Source organism: Crotalus tigris, unplaced genomic scaffold, assembly GCF_016545835.1.
Source record: "Crotalus tigris isolate CLP2741 ecotype Arizona unplaced genomic scaffold, ASM1654583v1 scf7180000018030.5226217, whole genome shotgun sequence".
In the NCBI taxonomy this organism is placed as follows: domain Eukaryota; kingdom Metazoa; phylum Chordata; class Lepidosauria; order Squamata; family Viperidae; genus Crotalus; species Crotalus tigris.
The window spans coordinates 3,080,338-3,105,283 of record NW_024096786.1 but is presented as its reverse complement, the minus strand read 5'-3'; the positions used below and the strand labels follow the sequence as shown (position 1 = coordinate 3,105,283).

General features: G+C 37.0%; 1 protein-coding gene across 3 annotated transcripts in view; it reads right to left on the bottom strand.

Annotated features, from left to right (window-relative positions):
- Window positions 1-2,320: 2,320 nt before the first annotated feature.
- The window catches only part of GRM1 (glutamate metabotropic receptor 1), a 195,700-nt gene continuing 173,074 nt past the window's right edge, over window positions 2,321-24,946 (bottom strand). For 2 of the 3 annotated variants that reach the window (XM_039346855.1, XM_039346856.1), the window contains one exon: window positions 2,321-6,877. In XM_039346855.1, the coding sequence (XP_039202789.1) occupies window positions 5,980-6,877 (898 nt within the window). In that variant the 3' untranslated portion in view covers window positions 2,321-5,979. Of the gene's footprint in view, window positions 6,878-10,901; window positions 10,987-24,946 lie in introns of all 3 variants that reach the window. The other variant, XM_039346857.1, reaches the window with a different exon arrangement.

Sequence of the window (24,946 nt, the reverse complement as noted above, 5' to 3'; positions counted from 1 at the left end):
GTTTTTTTGGTTGCTGCTGCACAATGCTGGTTCATAGTCAAGTGATCATCCACAAGGTCAGAGGTCCCCAACCTTTTGGGCACCAGGGACCAATTCCATGGAGAAAGGTTTTTGCACAAACCAGAGAGTGTATGATTTTGTGTGCTGCCTGCATCCCATGGATGGGGCTTGGTTCTTTGTGCGGCCCAGTTTCTGGCACGCTGTAGCCCAGTACTAGTCCACGGCCCTGGGGTGGGGACCCTGTATTAGGACTCCAAGGTCACTTTCACAGTTACTGTTTTTGAGCCAGGTCTCGCCTAATCTGTACTTATACCCAGTGCTTTTTTCACACACGTCATTCAACTCGCCTTGCCTACCCTACAAGGTTCCATCCAAAAAAGGTGCCGGAACTCCGTTCTGAGCGTTCTATGACAAAAAAAGCCCTGCTTATACCTTTGATTTTTCCTGCTTAAATGTAAAAACTTGCTTTTCTCCACATTAAAATTCATTTTGTTGGACAGGGCCCATTGTTCGAGTTTGCCAAGATTTTTTTGGATCTTGAGCTTGTCTTCTGGGTTATTGGCTATTCCTGCCAGTTTAATGTCACTGCACATTTGATGAGTTCCCCTTCTATTCACAATTAATAGCAAAGAATTAAAGGGAGAAAATATTTTTTTTCTTGGGCTCAGTGAACAACAAAATAGACCAGTAAAGTTAAAAGACTGGACTTTCTAGTGGTAAGGTAAACTATATCTGTAAAAGCTGGATAAGGAGAAAGAGCAAAAGGAAGAAAATTGATGTCTGAAATATGGATCTGAAGACATTTACTAAGAGTATCACATACTGCAAGAAGAGCCATCAGTCGATATTGGACCTAATAAAGAAGGATCACTCCTTAAGACACAGATCAGTAAGCAGAACTCATATATTTTAAGCATGTGATATGAACACATGAAGACCGAAAACAAATGACTATGTTTGAGAGGGCTGAGGTAAATACAAAAGAGAAAGGCAAAGGTGGATGGATGGGATTAAGTGGATTGCATGACTGTTCTTGGAAGAACTACGGATTATTGCTGAGATGGCAAGCATTTGCTGATGCAGATACTAGCAGCTGAGCCTCACCCAGTTGTACTTTATAAAAAAAAAATCCAAAAATGCCAGTCCCAATCATTACACCAAGTTTGAACATTTATGTTCCCTTACCCATATTAAAATGTTTCTTTCCCCTTTTGCCAATTATATAAGTATTCAGTGAATTAATTGTAATTTAATTTGAATTACATTTACATTCCAGGAGGCATCTGGGACCCTTTGAGGTGCATGGAAATGTAGTTTATATCAGTGTAATTAATGCAGTGTTTAGGTTCTCTATGAAGAATGATGTTTAAAATAATCCATTATGGGGATGGTGCTGTTCATTGTAATTCAAATGCAAGTGGAAGGTGTGAATAATATATAGCAATTAGGCAGCTGCAATCAGGCACCTGTTTAAGTCTTTATGGTAAGTTAAGCACAACTTACATGCTCAGTAAATGTAGCCCTAATGCAGGGATGTCAAACTCGCAACATCAGGTGACATGTTGTGACGTATCACAACTTTTTTCCATTTCGGCAATGGGGTGGGCACAGTTTCGCTATGATGCACAGTTGAGTAATGTTCCTGATTTGAAGAAGAGGCACTATATTCATCTGTAGTTAAAGCAGCCTTCTAAGCAACCTTCTGAAAGTGGTCTTCATAGCAATGTAACTGCAGAGAAGTAATTGTTAAAAATGGTTATGTAGAAGATAAAAATGCTAGGCACAAACTTGCAACACAGAATTTACTAGTCACCACAACTTGTTAACCTGTTGGATAATAGCAGCCCATATAAACACATTAGGATTGTGCAAACCTAAAACTTTGGGTTGAGTAAATCATGAATTAGTTAACCACTGATAAGTGTATTGTGCTAACATAACTGTTATCTATGTGTGTATGTCCATTACTATATCTCATCTAACTGCTACAATGAAGGAATGATCCAGATAATCAGTACCATATATGCAGTCACCGGTTTTATTCTGAAAGAGTAGCTGCATGGGACAAAAACAGCAAAAAGCAAGTTGAGTCAGCATATGAAATGACAACTCTTTGGAAAATGATTGTGATATAAGTATATGGTTGAATCAGACTGTCAGCATAACAGGGACTAAATCTGAAATGGTATTTTGGGGATATACAAATTATATTTTGAATTTATGATAACTTCATCAAGTTAAATAATTTCTATCATAATATATATAAAATACATTAGACAATGTTATAAAGATAGTTTTAATTAATCATACAATAGACAGCAAAGAAAACTTTTACAGATATCTCAGAAATTTGTGCAATGACATATTTTGTGAGATCTTGCCCTTCAGAGAGACAGTTGTATCCAGTAGCTAGGTATTCAGTTCCCAGTTGTTACAAATTAAAAGCTAATATATGAAGCATTAATTAAATGTTATTTTTGTAAAATTAGTGCTTATAGATTCACCAGAACAGAATACAAATTGCGATCTCTAATTAGCATAGAAGCTGTATGACATACTGATTTTTTTGTGTGTGCTTTGTTGATCTTGTTACATTAGAAATGGGAAAAATACAGTATCATCCACTTTCAAATGATGTTCCAGTTCAGATCAACATTGTAGAATCAACTTGGCTAAAGAAAATTATATTCTACTATTCTATACTGCAGAGAGATATTTTTTTTGTTTCTCAAGTTCATTTTAGTTCTCAGGCAGTACCAGATGATTCCCTATTTTATTATTTAAAAATCACAGAAATCTTTTGACAAGACATCTAGAATGTTCTCTCAGATGAGCTCTCAGATGAAATTCCAACAATTTTAGTAGCTGATTTGGTTTGCTTCCAGAATAACTAGGTATGTATGTATGTATGTATGTATGTATGTATGTATGTATGTATGTATGTATGTATGCAGTGGGTACTGAAATTCACATAATTTAGCTAATGTAGCCAATATTAATGGAATGTTCCCCTGTATTCCTAATGTCTTGCACTGTACTTCACTTTGTCTAGCACACTGTGCTTCAGAAAAATTGGAGATCTTATGGGATACAATTTAGAAAGATATGGGGCCCCATAGGAGAGGCAGAATTAAAAATTCTGTTGCATATTTGCTTGCATAACTTTGGTTCTTGCCCATTTATAATTAGTTGCTAAATTTCAGAATAAAAATGAACTTAGTTCAGTAAATGTGAAAATGTTAATTAATGTGTGGTCAAAGCTGCCTTGTTGTCTTCACCTATTTTTGAATTGATTTTTATTGAATTGCATGACAAAAGACTATATAAATTGCTTCTCTTATGCATAAAGTACCATTTCTGGAATATTAGAGTTGTAACTTAAGATATGTGATATAAATAAAAATAAGGTAAATGTCTTATCTTTGAACTGGCTTTGATTATTATGTTTTTTTTCTATGTACAACATTATATTTTATGGTCAAGTTTTTACAATAAGCTATAAAGTATCCCATAATAGTCGGGCAGTAAATCAAATTCTCACAACCATTACAAACATGAAAAATCCACTTGCTTTTGATGGAATATATTTTTCCAAGAACCTTTTGCCCTCTCTGAAAAAAGGAACTTGTGTGCAACTTTGGTGTGGAGAGACACAGAAGCTTTAGATAACCCAAAGAGTAAGTTGTGTTTGAGAGACATACACAGCTTGATTCCTGCTAGTATACCTCTGAGTCAATTTTATATCTGCCTCAGATATTTTCCAGATTTTTTTTTCCAGGCATAAAGCCATTGCTGCAAAGCTGTCTTTAGATTACAGGAATGATTGCTTCTGAGGTTTAGGGTGCTTCAGAAAGATACATGAGGAACAGTTGATGTTCTACTGGGGGAATGGAGTAAGTCCTAAAAAAGCAAGTCAGAGCAATATGTGTAGAGACTAAAAAAGATTACTTTGATGAAGGTCTAGCAAATGTTTGGAAATCTCAGATACTTCCTAATTCACTGAACTATAAAAATGAGGATCAAATATAAGACTTAGATTTGCAAGGTTGGTGTCAGCCCCACTAGGTAGACCAGATTAAGAATCAGTCCTACAGGAAGGCCAAAACTTATTGAGACTGGCTATAATAGTAGAATTTTACAAGCCTGATTATTGCAACACTGGTGTCCAGAGGAATGATTTTTAAAAAGATATATAACAGAAAAGAAGAAACATTTATCTTGCAATTATCCTTCTACTCAGATTCACCTAGGTGCAACTTTATGGTTTTCCAAATTCTCCCTGTGTCTGGATTCTGATTTTAGTTTAACTCTACTTTTCTTAGATGACAAAAATAAGAAAGAAGATAAGAAAGAAACAGTGGGCACAAATCTAATCAAAGCATCATTATTATTAGAAAATAAATCTGGAGAAGGTAGGGGAATATCCTGAAACTGGAGGAAATCTACAGAGCAGAAGTAGAAAAATAACAATAGAGGATGGTGTCAGGTACATGGGTTTTGCTAAAGCAGGAAAGAAATATATATGTATTTACTATGGAAAAATATAAATTTTAGTTTTCCATAGGAAGCTAAACAAGGTTTAAATATTTTTCTGAAGGTTCTGTTTAAGGTTTAATACTGCCATGTGCAAAATTTCCAAAAGAAATGCATTCTTTATTAATCACATTTCTTAAATCACATGAAATAACAACTTATTGGAGCACTGATTATTTTCAACAGCATAATTCCACATGGCAAATATATCAGCAAAATCAAACACCCTGTTATAAGGGGCAGCTTAGCTCTTTAAAAATGTTTCAGCACAACATACAAATCTTCAAAGGTTTATAATATATTTTTAAATAATGCAATATAAAACATGGTTGATACATAAAAATATTCATAGTATATTTCTAGGACAATCCTCCATGGCAGTTATTAGATTTTACACATCACATGTTGTATACAGTTACATAGATACACAAACATACGCGCGCACACACACAAAGACAGAACATTCATTCTCTTGCATCTACTATGAATCTAATGAACTGCTATTAAGAACAAGTTTTTGCTTAAAGTAGTAATTGTTGCTGAAAATATATAATTATTTTATATGTAGTTGTTTCCATAGTAACACAAACAAACAATGTAATTACATGGCAATCTCATTGGATTATTAAAGTTGAGTCAATAAATATTGTTTTGCTACAGGGAATGTAGAGTTAACAGTACAGTCACCTGGCTTGCAGTCTTCTACCACAATGGCAAATCAAATATTTCAAAACTGCAGGGATTTTGGACTTGATTGTATCAATACATTTTTCTATAACTTTCTTATTCTTCACTCCAAATTAGTATACAAGGGGAGGGGGGAACGCTAAATCAGTTTTTCTAAATGTTCTTCATGAGCTATATGCTAACATGCTAAGTGGCATCCCCAACATAAATTTCAGGAGATTTCTTACTATGTTTCCACCTAAAAAAGGTTTAGCAAAATATATTTTCTCCTTTCAAGCAAATGTTGCTGCATTACAATACAGTCTGCTGCATTCAATGGTGGTTCACATCCTGGAGACACAACATGATTCTCCTCTAACTTTAGCATGCAGAGTCATATTCAAGTGTTGTCAAGAGAGTATATGATGTGACTGTGTGTTGAAGAACACTGTGTGTTACTGTTACACTTTCTTTTTGCTATAGAAGTTGTATATGGGATTTGTGCTTTGTCAGAATTCCAATGATCTTCTCAGAACACACTACTCTTGAACATAATAATTTCCTTTTTTAAAAAACAAAACAAAACAAAACCACACACACAACAGGTAAAGAACTGGAGCCCTCTAATGGATTTAGTGCAGGATATAATTTTTTGCCCCACCCTATACACCATGCTCATTGGCCTTCACTTGCCCCAGGGGCTTGTGCTATTTCCCCCTGTCCAATTAAAGCTCAGAGAGAAGACATAATCTACTTGCTTTCACCAGAGTAGCTTCTGTTCTACAAAGTGGATGAGCTTTGCTTGTAATCCCTCAAAACAACGGAGGTGTAAGTTGCATTGGGAGGTATGCAAAGCACTGATTCAGACACAGGAGAACTGGGCACAGAACTGCCTGAAGCCACTGAATCTCGAAAAGGAGATGGAGGTGTCAGTGCTGGTGAATCTTCTAGAGTCAGTTTGCTGGTAGCCTGCTCCTCTTCTTCCTCTTCCTCCTCCTCTAAATTTCCTGGTCTCTCATACACATAATCTTGGATAAGCTTAAACTTTTCATTTTCTTCTTCTTCCTCCTCCTCTTCTTCCTCCTCTTCTTCTCCCTCCTCCTCTTCTTTTTCTTCAGATGGGAGTGAAACCGGCTCTTTAATGAAAGTGCCCATTTGTAGTGGCAATATCTGTGGCTGCATTGCTGGAGGATGATATATGGGCCTCAGTCCATTTCCTGCACCAGACACGGGCATTACCGCATTGAAATCAGGGATGCCAGTGGCAAATTGGTTGACCACACCCTGCAGCTGGTCCATAATGGATCGCGGTGGTGGAGGCGGTGGTGGGGGTGGCAAGACTTTGGGACTCTGTATGTCTTCTGCTGCTGCCTGTAGGGGAGGCATCACCATCACTCTTCTGTGTACAACCATGGAAGGACTACTCATTTGGCTGAAGTGCACTGACTCACTTCCTTCCTCCTCCACAACATTGTACAAAGTCTTACTGCTGATGTCCGAAAAAGTGAGGCTCTTGCTTGGACCTGGATAACTTTTAGTTAGGGGCTTGATAACTGCTGTCTGATTGCATCCTAGCTCCTTATTCTTCACATGCACTGAGAGCCTGTGCCACATATGTTGTCCCTTGGGAATTTCTCTTCCACCTGGTTCAGACCATGACACAGACTTGCCATTAGAACTAGAAATAAAATAAAGATGTGTTTATTTACATTTCTGTAGCCAGACACAGGCAACCACAACACATTTATCCTAGAAAATCCCTGTGTGTTTTGCAGTATTAGTTCCTCCGAGAAGCAACTACAGTGGGAAACAGCAACTGTTCCTAAATGTAGATTTATGTAAACAAAGGCAAATTATTCCCTGTTAGTTTCAGATGTTGGGGAAGAGCAACATCTTGCAGAATACACATGGCTGCCACCAGACACATGAAGTAGTGGATCTTCATTCCCTCTCTCTGTAATGTTAGTAAGGAATAGCAAATAAGCTGATTCCAAGATTCTTTATCCCCAGTTTATGCACTTCTTGCGAGGAAATGCAGAGAAACACCAACAGCAGTGACCGTAACAAGCATATTGTTTCTTTATTAAATGTTGTTAGGGTGAATGGGGTAAAACAGTGGTAGCGAACCTATGGCACAGGTGCCAGAGGCGGCACTCAGAGCCCTCTCTGTGGGCATGCACGCCATCGCCCCAGTCCTAGGCCTTCAGCTGGGTTTTATAAAACCTTTTTGCTTTAGGCCTCTGCCACCGTGTGCAAAAAAAAAAAAAAAAGTTCAATCAATCAGTCAATTTCAACTTCTCACAGGAAAAAAATATCTTGCAAAGTTGGAATTGATTGATTGAACTTTTTAGTCCCACCCAGTCTGCCGTTACTGCAGCCACGCCCTGCCAATGGGCATGCCAGCCAATGGGCCACACCCAGCCAATGGGCCACACCCACCCGGCACCCAACGATGTATAAGTGGTTTTGGGTTGCAGTTTAGGCACTCGGTCTCTAAAAGGTTCGCCATCACTGGGGTAAAATGTTGTTATTATTAATTATAAACAGCAGCTTTCTTCAACTTGTCTTTCAAAAGTAAGCAGCCTCTACATTTAAGGAGGAGAAGGGAGGGTGAATGGGAAATGGATATGCCCATCTCCTGCTCTGTTGCCAGCCTATGATTCTGAACAAACATAAAATAAGTACATGCACATTAGACGTAGTTTCGACAAATGGTACAGAAACTCAACTTCAATCTTTAAAAAGCACTCAACTTTATAATATATAATCTTTAGTCTGTAACATTTGATTTGCATTTCACATGCAACAATTTCCACAACACATAAAAACTTGTCTGGTCTGGTAAAAACAGCAGTACAAAACTTCCTAGCTCCAATTTGTGGATGAGTGGAATTACAGTCAGAAATATTCTCCTTCATCTATTGAATTTTCTCCATTGCAGCCATGGAGGTTTGAAGATTACCTTTCTCGTGGTGCATACATTGTACAGTTGTACTTGTATACATATTATGAAAAATCAGTCTCACAACCTGTACGACAACAAATGTTTTAAAACACAAATGCAGACATAACTAACACCTATAAGTCTGTTATATATTTATTAAGTTTAAATGACCTTAAATACTTGGGGAAAAGAGATTAAAAGGATGACATACTGTAGACCATATTAACGTCTTTTTGCTCTAGGAGTCTAGGACAAACCCACTATTTAGAAAGAGGTTATGTTCATGATATGGAAGCACCAAGAAAGAACTGTAATAAGTAAGAATCAAAACAACAGTGACTTTAAACAAGACTACTACTCTGAGAATTTATTGGGGGTGATGATGGCTTACCAGCAGTATCAGTTACAGTGGCAGCTTTAGATAGTTAGTAGAATTTTTTTGTAGGTATGTTTTGTTGTTGGACACTGTGGGGGCATGGGATAACAAAACAGTCCTGTAAAATAGCTTTAGAAGGCTGGTATTTCTGGTGATTTTTTCTATGTCACATGGAAGAAAAATATTTTATTCTGAATAATATTTATAACATATGGAGAGTAGAAACATTCTGTTGCAGGCTCTGTGATGCTCAGAGTAGATATTGCAATGTTAGATTTATGTGGATGTATTTATTTAGTATGTTCTAATGCAAATCACTTGCTTTGCAATGCCCTATAGTTTTGAAGTTATCAGTACATTTCTCAATAGCTGATGGACATACTGTTTGGCAATGTAAATGCAGCACTAGATAAATTTATATTTTATCCAGTGCTGTAGTTTTATGGATTGAAGCTGAGTTATTTCTCAATGAAAGCCTATGTGGGCACTCTCAGATAGGAATAAATCAAGGCACAGAATCCATTTTAGATGGAAATTTGACACTAACTGCTTTCATGTGTAAGGCTGAAGTCTTTTAAATGGGTGTCACTGGGTTACTTAGTTGTGAAAGCTTGGTGGAAAGCTTCATGTACAGGATTTATAAATTAGAGTTATTGGAATTTTTTCTGTAGGAGAAAGTGAACCAAATTTAGCTGGGCAAGAATTCAAGCAAAGTATTTGATGTTCAGAAAACAGGCCAAAGATGCTCTGTAAAATCCATGGGAATGGGTTTTCTACTTTCATGTAGGTATAAAATAGAATGTAAAACACACTGCAATACAGAATATGTTGAAAAGCAATACTAGTTAATGCATATAAAAACAACACATTTAAAACACAACTTATGTATGTTAGTATATACCCACGGACATACATACATACATACGTACATGCACGCACGCGCACACACACACACATACAAGTTCCTTTCAGGTCAGTGGGGCTGACTCCCAGACAAGAATTTATAGAATTACAGACTTATATTACTCCATTTCTGCTTTTTTCCCCCCTCTTGGCATCATCTTCAGAATTTTATTTTAAATCAATATTGACCAAAACTCACCAGTTCCTGAATTTTTTTTTCATATTATTATATCCCAACAAAAGTTTCAGTGATGACTTTAATCTTGTCTACAATGTTGATGACTAATAATATACCCATTTCATTGGATTCAGTTTTGTGTGTCATATAATTTCCATTGTCATCTGACATACAAAGTAGAATCCAATGAACCAAGTACATTATATGACATATAATACTGAGAACGGTTGATAATTATTTTTAAAATTTCCACTGAAATTCCACTTATACTAGATATTTGGCATATAATCTTATTTTTTCAGCAGCATTTTTTTCCCTCTATTATCCTGCCTTACTTTCTTCTCTATGTTCAATTTATTGCTCTTTGTCCCCTTAGACCAGGGGTGTCAAACTCGCAACGTCATGTGACGTGTCGCAACGTATTGTGACTTTTTTTCCCATTGCCGGCAATGGAGTGGGCGTGGTTTCACCATGATGCATCCGGCTTGCGGGCTGGCAGTTTGACACCCCTGCCTTAGACTTTCTAGGGGAAGCAGATTCATTCCATCAACATGATTTGAAATTTATCCTTTACAGCATAATCTATGTGGGCTCACCGTGCAACTATTTTTTTAAAAGAATTGCTGTTTTTCTTGCTATATCATTGTTCTACTTAATAAGCAGGTCTAACCCAACTCTTATCTGTGACCTTTAAAATGTGCTTAGTTGCAAAACGTCTAATGTGGCAGGAAAGAAGAACTACATAATTGGTAATGACAACTATTGTTCCATTGATTTTTTTTTATCTTCCAAAAATTCCAATATGGACAACTACATGAAGGCATGTTCATCAGTGAGTATTTTTTTGTATTTGGCCTATGACTGAATATTTCTGAAGCCCTCAGTAGGCAGGAAGAACTGGACACAGCCAGAATGCAGCTGAAACTGCTAGGGAAAATGGACAGCTGTCAAAGAAGACTAGTTCAGCTCCATGCAAGAACAAGAAAAACGGTGGGATAAATTGTGGGAAAGATAAAATGAACAGGTAAACTAATTTTTTTTCCTTTTGGAATTCAGCCAGAAAATGTTGAAGTGACAACCATGAAAAACAGAAAAAAAAAGTTCCTCCAAAAATTATTTGACAATGTCCTTGCAAGAATATATATGGACAAGCAGGTCAAGGCAGTGTGAAAAATGGGACACATACACGACTTTTCTGTCATTAATGGCATGCACCATTATTAGAAATGAGAAAGTCATGGGAAAGAGAAAGCAATGGGTTAAAAAAAATACACCACTGTTTGTCATGCAGCTTTTCTTACACATTCACTGCAGTTTGGGGTTTTTCAAAGCTGCACATGTGCCGACGGACATTGGCTGGTGGGCGAGAATTCTGGCTGCCTCTTCCTGAGGATTGAAAAGAAAAAGATACCCAATGAGTGGTTATCCACATCCACATTCAGGGCAGTTGTACCACTCAGTAGGGTGCTGTGTTCTGCCTTCCTTGGACATCTTGCCATTTCTCCACCATGTCTCCATTACTCAGGATACAACTCTAGGTTGCTTACCTGGGAGAAAGCCCGACTAAACTCAAAGGGACTGATTTGTGCAGAAGTTGCACCGTACATGGTTGGACTGCTTCCTTGGTTCCACACTTACTCCGTTGTTCTTTGCACAACATTCCTCTCTTGATCATCACCTTCTTTATGTGCCTAAAAGCCAATGTGGAAGTGCAAATAACTTTTGAATAGGTTGAAATCTATGCTCTCTTATGACAAGGCCTCCAGTAGCACCCTGGGCATGATCATGTGCACCCTCACTGTGCTAAAATTGGAGAAAAGTATCACTTAACCTACTCAAGCTCCTGTGGAAAATCAGAGATTAAATGAAATACAGTTCTGGCAAATGATTATAGTGTGGTGGGTAGATCAGAACACATTACAGGCTCCCCATGGTGAAGAAAAATTAATTCCAAGCAAATAAGCATTACATTTTTTTTCTTCACTGGGATCAGTGGTTCTCAACCTTTTCTTCACCACAGATTCTCTTTAAATACCATGGGCACGAATCCCCAAGACTTAACTCAAAACTTAAACCATAACATTTCTTCAAGCCTTTGTGGACTCTCTGTGATGACACTGCAGTTCCCCCCAGAGGTCTGTGGACTACAGGTTGAGAACCATTGGCTGGGATTATTGATTCAGCAGAAGGAAATAGCTGGATGGCTAAGCCAGAGAGATGTAAGTTGGTTAATAACTTTTGTGGATTTAGCTGCATGCAATGTGCCAAATTTATTCAAGGATTGGTATAAAGTAGGGATGCTTCCTTGCCTATGGACTGAATATTTCAAAAGAATGTACATACAGTATAATGGTTATTTGAAGATAGCTTTACATAGTACCCTGGGCCCTCCTTCATCATTTGCTCTTGCCAAATGCCCTATTTTGACCCACATTAAGGCATATGCTAAATGATGATTTGCTAGAAAATACATAGTTATACCACTGTCAGAAGGTCATGAAAATGACAAAAACAGATGAACCAAAAGAAACTGCCACTTACCTGTTGGTTTGTACCTCCCCACCCTGATAACACACTAATTTGTTGGGTGATATTATGAAATGCTCATACATTTTCTATGCTCCGTATATAATGTTTCCAGAGAGAAACCACTGATCTTTATTCAAGTGGTAGTTTGATTACCGCTTCATCAATTAACATACATAGTCCTTTATTTTTACTACTTTGCTGCAATCACATTTTATACTGTAATAGAAGGAAGCATAAGTTGTGATACGAAAGTCTTATTGACTACACAAAACTGAAATGTGAAAACCTGACAGTTGCATAAGGTGTACTTATTTGTACACTGTTTCAAATAATTCTGCTGCTTAAGCCACCTTAGGGGTCCACCTGCAGGAAAAAAACTGGGATAAGATTGGATCTGAGGAAAACATACATCAGAAGTCTAAGCAATTGAAGTATTGATAATTCAAGCAAACATGAATCTTCTTTTTGTTGTTTACTGCAGCAAGCATCCATATTCATGAACTGGGAGACATTTGCCCTTCTCTAGAAAAGACTGCATAAGAATACTATTTATATCAGGGATTGGTAAAGTGATTTCTACAGACATCAGTGCACCCTCTGACACTTCCTTTGCTCCCATCCAGGTCCTCTACTTTATCTGTTTTTGTTTTAAAATAAAAGTGATATAGAAGACTGACAAATGGAAGGCAAAACTCCAGCCTCCAAGTATTGTAGTTGCCTGCAGTGCTAACTTTGGACCAGATATTTAGCTTTAAAACTGGGCTTTGGAAAGATGCGGTCAAAAAAGAAATTAGTTCTAACATGCATGTGTCATTCTAAATTGGATTATAAATTATGAGTAAGTCTCCAGAGAAATAAACTGGATGCTAGATACAGGTTAAAAGAATTCTGTGTGTAATTCACTATTAAAGACATACATTTCTAAATATCTAACTTTCTTCCTTTTTGCTTGCTTTATAAATATTTACAGGTCTAGCATTACCAGGGAATGTGATATGATATCCAGTCAAGCAAGAAATTAAATTATGTGTGCCTACTAGACAATCATCTGTCAAAGATGCTTTAATTACATTCCTCTTTGTGGCACGGGATTGGACCTGATGGCCCAAATATAACTAGTTATCATGTGAATAGTAAACACTGAAACTTTGTCCAAGTGAAGAACTGTCTGAAGGCCATATTCAATGTATTTTATTTATACATACATTCTTGATTTAGTTTGTTTTACAGCCAGTACATTTTTAAAATATTTATTTATTTATTTATTCATTCATTCATCCGTTCATTATTCATTCATTCATTCATTCATTCAATTTCTATAGCCTCCCAATTCAACAAAGTGATTCTGGTTAATAAAAAATAGAAGAAATATTGGATACACTGAGAAGTACACAGGCAGCTTTTATCTGAGTGAGCTTACCCAGTTCAATTAATGTAGAAATGTGTTTATAGAAACAGGCGTGTCCAAGGAATGCATGGGTTAGCATGGTTATTCCTGAGAAGAACTCTTTTTCACTTAACATTCATGTATTAGACCAAGAATACTTAACCTCTTTTTGCCATGGACCACCACTCTGAGGGTCAGGTGAAACCTCCAGATCCCTTCTCAGAAAAATGTATTAAAATTAAAATGAATAAAATCAAATACAATATTATAGACTGCATTGCAAAGTAAAGCCGTTTTACTGAAATACGGGTATCAAATTGTTTAAAATGACAAAGCCAGTAATATAGGTGAAAATGAAGCTGTCATTTCTTTTCCTATCCAAGCTCACGGTCCTGTACTAAACAGTCACTTTTACTGTCAGCCATGCTATAGGTCAGAGGTGGCCTTCAACTCCCAGAATTCCTGGCTCAGGACTTGAAGTCCACAAGAAATAAAAGGGCCATTGTTTCCCACCCCTGCTGTAGGTCATCGGGAGGCAAAGCTGCAAGTCCTAGCTGTTGAATTATCGCATTAGTCTTTTTGCAGCCAAAAGCTAATGTGACTTGGGTTCTCTGTAAAAGGAGTTGGTTCTTGACAAACTCACATGTACGCACTTGCACACATGCACACAAAGTCTCCATTGATTGCTCCTGTTCCATACAAATGTTTCAACATGTTTAAAATAAATCTTTGTCCCAAAGGAAATACTTTTTGCTCCTCCACGAGACCGCCAATATGACTTTTCAAACCCGTCTATATGCGAGTCCCAGGTGCCTAGCCCTTTTCAAACTTGGCACTAGCAGCTCCTACAAACCTCTAGAGGCGTTGCATTTCAGAACAATTGTCTACCCACTCACAAGATGGGCTACAGTTTTCTATACAACTTGAAACTGTGTGTGGCATATTACCGTTGTCAAGCAATTTTATCACTGAAATGAACACTAATTCCTAAGTATAAACCTAGAAGAAAATTGTGCCGTAGAAATTTCTGAGGTATATAAGAAAGTCCATATAAAGCCTATTCATTAAACTGATCAAGTCTCAAAATGTGGGCAAACTTAGCATGTTACTTTTAAATACAGAAAACTGCCAAAGCAACTGTTAACCCATTGCTGAATAATAGAGTAACGCCAGTCACCTAAAAAAAAAAGTCTTCCTGAATTTGGATTTGACAAATACCTACCTTGACATTAATGACCCTTTGGGGACAAGATATTCAAGAAATTGTCAGCAATTAAATTGCAAACATTATTGGAAGATATTGATTACCTTTTAAAGCAGTGGTTCTCAACCTTTCTAATGTCCATAATACAGTTCCCCATGTTGTGGTGACCCCCAACCCCTTATACATCACCGGGTGCCAGGGGCGTGGCCAAAGAAAAGGGGGAAAAATGGCGGACAGCCTTGTTTAGCGACCCCCGTAAAATGGTCGTTCGACCGCAAATGGGGTCCCGACCCACAGGTTGAGGACCACTGTTTTAAAGCCTATGTTCAGGTGGCCCACTTCAGGGACAGAATTACTCTTATATATTCTTATAGATTATTTCTATAAGAAAGAGAACTAGAGATAAAGAAAGGAAATATAACCTTCTTAAGGATTCTGCTAAAATTCTTCTGGCCAACCTCAATAAACTGGAGACTGGAAAAGTATTTTGCAACGACTCTGTGTAATTTGTATAGCCAATTCCAGAGAGTAAGTAGCTCTGAATAATTCTATGTTAGTACTTTCTTAGAGTGTTATTGAGTAGAACTTCACCCAAAATGCTATTTAACAAGTATGTAATGGCATTAGAATGTCATTAGAAATCTGAGGTATGATGTCACTGACATGTAAATGATAGCTGGCTTTTCTCTAGTGCATTTAAATTGGCTATTTCTCTTGATCAGTGCTTGAACATCTTGATGGATTGGATCACAACAAGTTTGTTACACACTGAATGATAGTGAGTGTTTATAGAACTTGGGGAATTTACAGGCCCAGAATGAATGAATGAATGAATGAATAAATAAATAAATAGGAGTATCTCTAGATTTACTAAAATTTCCATAGCAGGAAAATACACTGTACTGTCCCTTTTAATTGGTGCATCTGGCTTGGAGAGAAATATTTTTGCCACAGTAATGCATGGATTATTAACTTCCTTCTTGGACTGCTGTGTGACTCTCTATTTGGATCTGTGCTTGAAATTGGTACAAACTTGATGCAGAATATAGCGGAAAAGTGATGGACGACATACCATGCCCAGGAAACTGTGTAAGGTGCCTATTTTACACAGATCGCCTTCCCTATTTTGTTTGTTAAGAATCAAACACTTTTTTAAAAGTTCAGGAAATGAAATATCCTTTCCTGTCTAGATTCTGTTGGATTACTATAGCTGCCAAGGGAGGTTTTGTTGATGATGTTATATTCTGCAGACTGTGATATGGCAGTCACCCAGAACCAAATGTTTTCAGCTATGGCTTCTATTCCCCAATATATTCTCCACTTGCTATGCATCAAGTAATATCTCTGTTCTCCTTGGTATTTGATGCTGCATTGATATTAGTAATATTTATTAAAGAGATGCTCTGTTGGTTTTTATATATTCAATTTGTTACATTTTATAATATGTACCACTTAGGGATAATTTTAATGATAGGAATAAATTTCACGATAATAGTAAAATAACAAATAGCCTTTAGATGGTGCCAGACCAATCAAGAAAGATAATTAGATTCGGAGGGAGTGTGCATTGTTAACAAATAGAGCCAAGAAAGCTATGAGAAAAGTGGACAAATTCTATTGGAAAGTGAATACCTTGCTCAAGTGTGGAGAAAAAAAAAAGAGAATACAGACTTGCTTGCAATCCAAACAAATGGAAAGTAAAATGCAAATCAGAGGGAGAGGAAGAAAAAAAAAAGAATGTGCAGTGATATTGTTTTTACAAAATAAGACCAATGATAACAAAACAACAACATATAAGCACTTAGGGGAGAATTCAACATCAAAATTGGTCTTCTAACCAAACTCTAACACCTTTTTATTGTCTAAGATTGGCCTCGGCAGCCAACGACTGAAAACAAACAAATGGAACATTAACTTTTTAAAAGGATCTGGGGAATTCAGGAATTTATAGGTCAGTTAGCTTAACAACAGTTCCTGTAGATACAGAGAAGCTTTATTAGGGACAGATTACTAAGCATATTAAGGACATTAAGTCTGCTAAGTTTCAACTGAGTAATTTCAAGTGATTCACTGTGGTATATGTTTTAAACTCCCCCTTGGCACCCTTTTTAAAGGCAAGAAATAGCAAGGAAGAGGAATTACTCCAGTACTGCAACCTCCAAATTGTTAAGCAAAAAGCATACAAAGTAGTTGTTGTACTGAACCCATTGCAAAAGTTGTTCTTATGGCTCATAGGAAAATTTAGCTTTTTCTGGACATGATGCAAATTTAGCTTCTTCTGGAAATAATGCATCATATACTGCTTGTACAAACTCTGTTTTAAAAAAATATGAAAAACTGTATTATCGTTTTGTTAGTAATAATACATTGTGATATATAGTTATTTTATAGGCAAAAGTTTGACAGCCAAGTATGTTATTACACTCATGCAATGAATAAATTCACATCTCTTCATTTGCTCTCCATCTCTTTAAGGCAGTGGTTCTCAACCTTTTTAATGCCGCGACCCCCAACCGGTCGTAAGCCGAGGACTACTCAACCAGTCGTAAGTCGAGGACTATCCAACCGGTCGTAAGTCAAGGACTTTCCCTGCCCAGGAGCGCCGCACATGCATGGTGCCACCCCCTGCGCCGGCTGAGGTGTAACTGGCAAGGGGCAGCGACGGCGCAGGCCGACCACCAGCTGGGCCACCAGCTGGCCCAGCCCAAGGGAGGTAAGGCACCCGCCGGGCTCCACGCATGCCAGCAATCCTCCCTGCGCCCGCCGGCCTCCCACCTCCCACCCCTAGCCCTCTTTTACTTACATTTTTAGTAGTTGCTCAGCAGGGAGGGGTGGAAACTTCCAGACAGCTTGCCTTCGCTGCAGACAACTTGCAGCACCGTTTGCAGAATGGGACTTTTGGCGGGCTCAGCAGGGCAGAGACAGTCTGGACAATTCCTATTGGCTTTTGAAAGCCAATAGAATTAGACTCTATTCAAGAGAGTCTATTCTATTGGCTTTCAAAAGCCAACAGAATAAAAGGGAGTAGCACAGCTAAGGAAAAGGGGGGAAAATGGCAGACTGCGTTGTTTGGCGACCCCCGTGAAATGGTCGTTCGACCCCAAATGGGGTCCTGACCCACAGGTTGAGAACCACTGCTTTAAGGAAACCTGCCCAACTCAAACAGGAAAACAACATGACTCCATATTACAGATTTGAAGAGATTGTCTTTTTCCACATTTTTTTATCCCCATATTTTCAGATGCCATGGGAAATATAAACATCCAATGTGATCACATCATTGTTAATGGATATGTTAATCCTGATCTCTTCCCTAATGATTCACAAAATGGAATGTTTTTGTCTTTTTAACAGCCACTGTGTCCTAGGTTAACATTTTCACTGAATGATCTATGACAGCAAGAGTAACTTTTCCTGGTCAGGCACTGCCAGCTCGTTCAGAATACCCCAGTGTATTTGTGTTTCTTGCCCCAATATGCGTTGCATTGCGTTTAGACAGAACTGCATTTGCCAATTTTGAAGGGATCCTTTTGAGTCATTAAAATCACTCTACTTCTCTCTCTGCTGAGAAACAAACCATTTTGTATCCTTGCCAGCTTGACTTGCTAACTGTTCATCTGCAATTCTAGATCTTTTAGGTCAGTTAGATAACGTCACATTTTACATCTCCTGCTATAAAAAAACCCTGTCCATTTATTTTTGTTCCTTTTTCCCCCAGCCCAGAACAGAACATTGCTTCTGATTTTTGACAGTCTTTCAGAAGGCTTTTTGAAATCCTTCACGTACAAGGACTATCCATCTATCTATGGGATTGCTGACATTCCCAAACAAAAGGTTTACATTTGCAGAAGCCTTATTGATTCTTCTTGAGCAAGGTAAAGATAAAGTCGCTTTCAAGTCAAGGAAGATTCCTGGTAACTTCATGGACAGATTCAGATCCTTTCTAGGCACTAAAATAGAAGAGATTTCCCATTTCAGTCTTCCTTATTTATTTATTTATTTATTTTAAATCTCACTCTAGTTTACATTTGTGGTCTTCCCTGATGGTCCCCCATTGGACCATGATGATGGTGCTTGGTATGTAGCAAGATAATTTATTTTCTTTAAAATAGGACTATCAAATCTGGGCTGAAAAAATCCAATGATCACGAGCAACTTGTTTACAGAAACTGTTGCTGACATCAATGACCATCTGGGTTTTTGAAGCCCAGATCTGGAAATTTGAAAATGTTTACAAAATTAAAAGATAAACAGGAGTAGCAGACCTATCAGGTACTAAGGAAATATGACCCATTAGAGAACCCAGTTCTTTTTAAGGGCAGAACAGAGAATTACAAAAAGCAAAGAAAGGCAGAGTAAGCATCTTCTGCTTACTTAGATTCACTCAGATCTCGGATTGTCACCAAATTTCACAAACGGATGTCATGTATAATTATTGTACTATCTGAGAACATATTCCTGGCAGAGATTATTTGAAGTAGGGGAGGTGATGGGGGGCAAGGCTCCCTCAGACTGATTGGCACAGAGTGATGAGTTGCCCTGTGAATGAGATGAGCAGTCTCTAAATTTGATAAACCAATAAAGTAAAATAAATATCTGTCAATGTGTCTTGCATAAGTTTCTGAGCCAAAGCTAACATTTGGGCAGTGCACTGTAATTAATTCTTGTTGAGTAGAATATGCAAGAGAGAGAACACTGAAAATCAAACATTCAAAATTTAGCATTCTTCTCCGTTAAAATTTAACAAAGCTCACCTAAATATAAGATGAAGAAAAGGGGAAATGATGTTAACAGAATAGAAAACATTGAAGGAAATTAATGCATTAGTACAACATTAATAATTTCATTGATATTCAGACTGCATGCATATATTTAAGATATTTCTCTTGTTAACAGTGAAGAGATCTTTGCAATGTTGGTAAGATCATGTTGGGATTGTGTGTCCCACACACAATTTATTTATTTATTTATGAGACTTATATACCACTTTAAGTGCAAGCACTCTCTAAGCGGTCTACACCAGTAAGCAATGTATATATATATATATATATTTACATTGCCCCCAACAATCTGGGTCCTCATTTTACCTACCTCAGAAGGATGGAAGGCTGAGTCAACCTTGAGCCGGTGAGATTTGAACCGCTGATCTGCTGAACACAGTCAGCTAAAGTGGCCTGCAGTACTGCACTCTAACTGCTGCGCCACCTCGGCTCTTTTAATAAGAATAAAGGAGAGAGTTGCTAATATATACAGTATATATGTGGGTGCCTTTGTTTTATTTGAAAACTTCAAGAATATAAATAAATATCCCCAGGAATTCTGCAGGCATTTGTGAATTGTTCATGCATTATTGAAATAGTATTCTTTTCAGAAGCATTTCTTTAGGTGTTTGATTATTTGATCACTTGTCATGTAGTCCACAGGACTTTTTATTTTTGTTTCAACACAGAATGGAAAATTGAATGATGTAGTTAAAGGTAAACAGTTTATAATAAATAGAGACATAAAAGGGGAAGCATGAATCTTTGTTTAATTGCTGAGTGGGCATTAAAATGAGTAAGCAATGACTTCATTTTTCAGCATATAATATGTGATTTTCAAATCACTTAATAATAAGTTTGTAGATTTTCCAATCTTTCCAAGTACAAATTTAGAAACTGTTTATGTGATTATTATTTTTTAATATAGTCAGAATCTGAGGAGTTTTTGATGAAGTTATTAGGCATAGTCACATGTTGAAATAGAATCTAAAAAGAAAGTATTATAAAACCTTATTTTATTGTTATTTTTTAAAAAATGTGTATTTCCAAGAAAAATTCATTTTATAAATAAATAGCATGAATGATTTTCCTTCTCCCTCTCCCTCAGCATCCTATATTCAGCCTGCTTGGCATTATTTCCCTATAAAAAGACTCCATTTTCCTTTAGCCTTTATTAACTCCTCAATGCTCATAATATAATCAAAGACTATCATTTGGAAGTAAATCCAATCAATTTCAGTGGAATTTAGTTTCAACTAAATGGTTAAATTTACTTTCCAAATAGCCTTTTCATTTGGCCTCAAAAGATGTATAAACGAAAATAGGGAAAATGACTAGCTGTTTGAAGTAATTAATGGATATTACAGTCTGTAAAATACGTTTAATGTTTCAGAATCATCCAATTTCAATCTGACTTTATGTTTGACTGTAATAAACTTAAATTGTTATAAACATTTATAATCCCTTAATTTTTTATTTTTTAATCTCATGGCATTTTGAGAGAAGAGGAAAAAAGATAAATGGACAAATTAAAATAAGGAACTTTTATATTCCTTACGGATTATAAAAGGGGTTTACGGGCAATGTTCATTTTTTCCCATGTGCATTTCTAGTTTTAAATAATAATTGCTAATGGGTTCTTGTCAGATTTATCTATGAGTCCAGAATGCTTTGAAAAAAATATTTTCAGACCTAGCACAAACCAAACATGTATTTGCTGTTTGTTAAAAAAAATCTGGTCATTTTCAAGTTTCAACAGGTTAGGAGTTGAAACGATTCTTAATACATTAGGATTTTTTTCAGGCATGAAGAATACATATAGGGTTTCCACAAAAATAAGACCCAACCAGGAAGTAAGCCCTAGCATGATTTTTCAGGATACTCATAATATAAGCTCTACCCCCAAAATAAGCCCCAGTTAAGATCATCAGCCAGATGGATGCATTTAGTACTGTATTTCCCTGAAAATAAGCCCTAATGCGTCTTTGGTGCAAAAATTAATATAAGACACGGTCTTATTTCAGGGAAAACATGGGTAGACCTATTACCTGTTCACCTTTTTTCATATTGGCTGTGGTGGTGATGTGATCTTGGTGAAGCATATTGGTATCTGTGGGAACAATTATTTATATATTTGTTTAACTCTTTGACTTTTTGCAGGAGGGGTCATTGCCGTTTTTAAATTATTGTGCATCATTTGGAGCTAGAAGACAATATAAAAATTAAAAGCAGATAAAAATTATAAGTCTCATGAATGGAAAGAAGGGGAACTTAGAATCATAGAGTCAGCAGTGTTCTGAACCATTGTCCAATCACATCCTCCATAGGGTTGTATTGGGAATATTTTCTCCATAGCAGCCCTCCCTCCCAAATCTGGACCAATTTTCAACCTGGCTACTTTTACTGACTTTTTCTCCTACATTAAATCTGGTCCCATTCTGTCTATTCTTGGAAAGCTATTCTGCTGATAGATGGATGGAGAGACAATTTCCTAAATCCCTTTACATTATTCCTTTCCAACATCCCATTGAGTGGAAAAGAATAAAAAAGATAGAAAGAAGAAATCAAACAAAAATATTTGAAAGTTCATTTTTACTATTATTGAAGTCTGCATCTCCCTCTGCCAAAGCCCAATGACATGACTGTTGAGCAGAAGAAAAGGAAATTCCAATGGAGTTAGTTTCTTAGATTTAGAAGACCACCTTCAGCTGAATTCTATTTATTTATTTGTTTGTTTGTTTTGTTATTCCTCAGGAATCAGTGATGGTCTGAACACTTTTTTTCATAAGAAGCAACAGATGGACATGACAAGAAATTAATATTAAGTATTGGCTATCAACTGACAAGGAGATAGATAGATAAGGGGTTTTCTCTCTCTGGGAACTAAGCTAGATAAACATCATTCAGAACTGGTTTAGAATTTGCCTCTTTGTTACAGATGTTGATTGAGTTACATATGATGGTTAACCAAGTCTTATCTTCACAAATATCTCCAGTAGAAGAGAATATGTAGCTCAGAGTTAAATTATGGAGACCTTGGTGCTGTCTGAATTTTGGTTATTGTGGGGTGGGGGTTGTTATGGAGAAAATATCCCCAATACAACTGTTCAGGAGAGATGATAGGACAATGGTTCAGAACACTGTTGACTCTATGATTCTAAGCTCCCTTTCTTTCCATTCATGAGATTTATGGTTCTTATTTGTTTTAAGTTTTATATTGTCTCCCAACTCCAAATGATGGACAATAACTAAAAACCCTGCAAAAGCCTCCTCTTTAAAATACCCAGTGCATAGATGATGTTACCTAGTTGGGTAATAAAACATCTGCAAGCAAACAACCAGAGTTCAGACAGCACCAAGGACTTCACATTTACAGCTATTTGGCTTGCTGAGACAGTACTTTAAAGTTAATGTTATTTTCCTGGACACTCATCAGCATGTTAATGATTATGCAGTATAAGATGTACATCTCCACTGAAAAACTGATGTGTAGCAGCATTTTTGCTTCTGGAAACAAGCTTGGGTTAAAGTTTAGGCTTGCATCTGTTCTATATGGTCATGGCAGTGTTTTTATTTTTTCATGCAATATTCATATATCCATTCATCCATGTACTGGATATAGTTTAATATTAGTTTCTAATTTCATAAAGTCCCAGCAGAGAAAAATCAATGGAAAAGGTCAAATATTAAAAGTGTTATAAGAAAAAGATTTTTCTCAGAAAGTATCTAACGCCAGTTTTGAGATATTGGACTATTGTCCAATATTAAAAAAATGTGTTCTTATAACGTATAACTCATACAGAGATTATTTACACATTACATGCCTATTGCAGATAAATATTTAGATAAATATTTTAAATATCTTAAAAAAGATAAACGTTTTTCCTCATGTAATTCCTTTTGCTATTATTGAAAAATATTATTTGAAAAGGTTAGTAGGGACTTTTTTATATCCTGTTTCAGTGAAGAGTCAAGCAACAAATTAAAGCAATAACAAGGAAAATAAACTAAGAGCAACCCCCCTCCCCTGTCCCATCACCACCAGTCTTCGCAACACAGAGATGTATTAGCCCAGGGGTCTTCAAACTTGGCCCTTTTATGACTTGTTGACTTCAACTCCCAAAATTCCTCAGCGCTCATGTATTAGCCAAAAACTTATTTCATCTCAGACAGAACAATGGATTTGTAATCTTACACATCTGGACTATATTAGGCTGGAGAATGCTGCTCTAGACGCCGTTATGAAAATGAGGTTGTGTGTCTTTCTCCTGGAAAATGTTAATGTACTCTGTCCTATTTTGGCATTATTACATCCTAGAGAAAATCAGTAAGCAAGACAGGGAAGCTGCACTGCCATCTTGTGCCATTAAATTTGCAGGCTAATGCAAAGGAATGAATAGGGTACAGCAGAGAGCTCCCTTCCTTGACTGTGTTAATAAAGACTGCTTCTTTGAGGGGGAGCTTGGAGGCAGTGTTGGCTTGGTCTTGGCCTCCCTCTTCTGGAAGGGTGGGAGACTGACATGGACAGAACAAAAAGAATGGCTAGATTTAATAGGCATGACTTTTGCTACTGATTGGAATACAGAAGAAAAACTTGGGCTAATGGATTGGAAAGGGGTGTAAGGTGAGGGCCAGAAGAGATTACACAGAGAGAAATCAGGGCAGGTGGATGATTATGGAAGATAAAAGAATAAGCATCCGGCCTTCCACCTTGAAGGATGAAATTTTCAGTCAGAATCTGAAAGCCCAGAATAATAGGATCACCTGGACAATGCCCACAATTTCACATTTACAAAGAGAAGTGTCAAAGTTGCATAAATGCACTGGTAATATATATTTTACTACAAGGCAAGGCTACTTTTAGATTATTTTGCCCCTTCTTATAGATGGAAATGAGAATATATTTGAGCAATAGAAGAACTCCAGGTTAAACTAGAGCTGGATACCAATTAGAATGCAGTTGTGTCTTCTGTTGCAACAGAATGACACAGTGGGCAGTTTGGCGTTTCATACTGGGTGAATTCAGTCAACACCCTACGCCAGGATTTTTAAACCATGTTTTACTTCCCAGAGTCCCTGGTTCCAAATAAGGCTAAATTACACTGAGCCCCAAAATCTCAAACCATATTATGGCTTAACATTACATGTAAACTAGATACTATGAACTTTAATGAGCTGAGGTGGCGCAGCAGTTAGAGTGCAGTACTGCAGGCCACTTTAGCTGACTGTGTTCAGCAGGTCAGCAGTTCAAATCTCACCGGCTCAAGGTTGACTCATTCCATCCTTCCGGGGTAGGTAAAATGAGGACCCAGATTGTTGGGGGCAATGTAAAATATATATATACATTGCTTACTGGTGTACATCGCTTAGAGAGTGCTTGCACTTAAAGTGGTGTATAAGTCTCATAAATAAATAAATAAATTCAGACAGATCATCTGAACATTTACAAAGGTGAGCATTCATTTA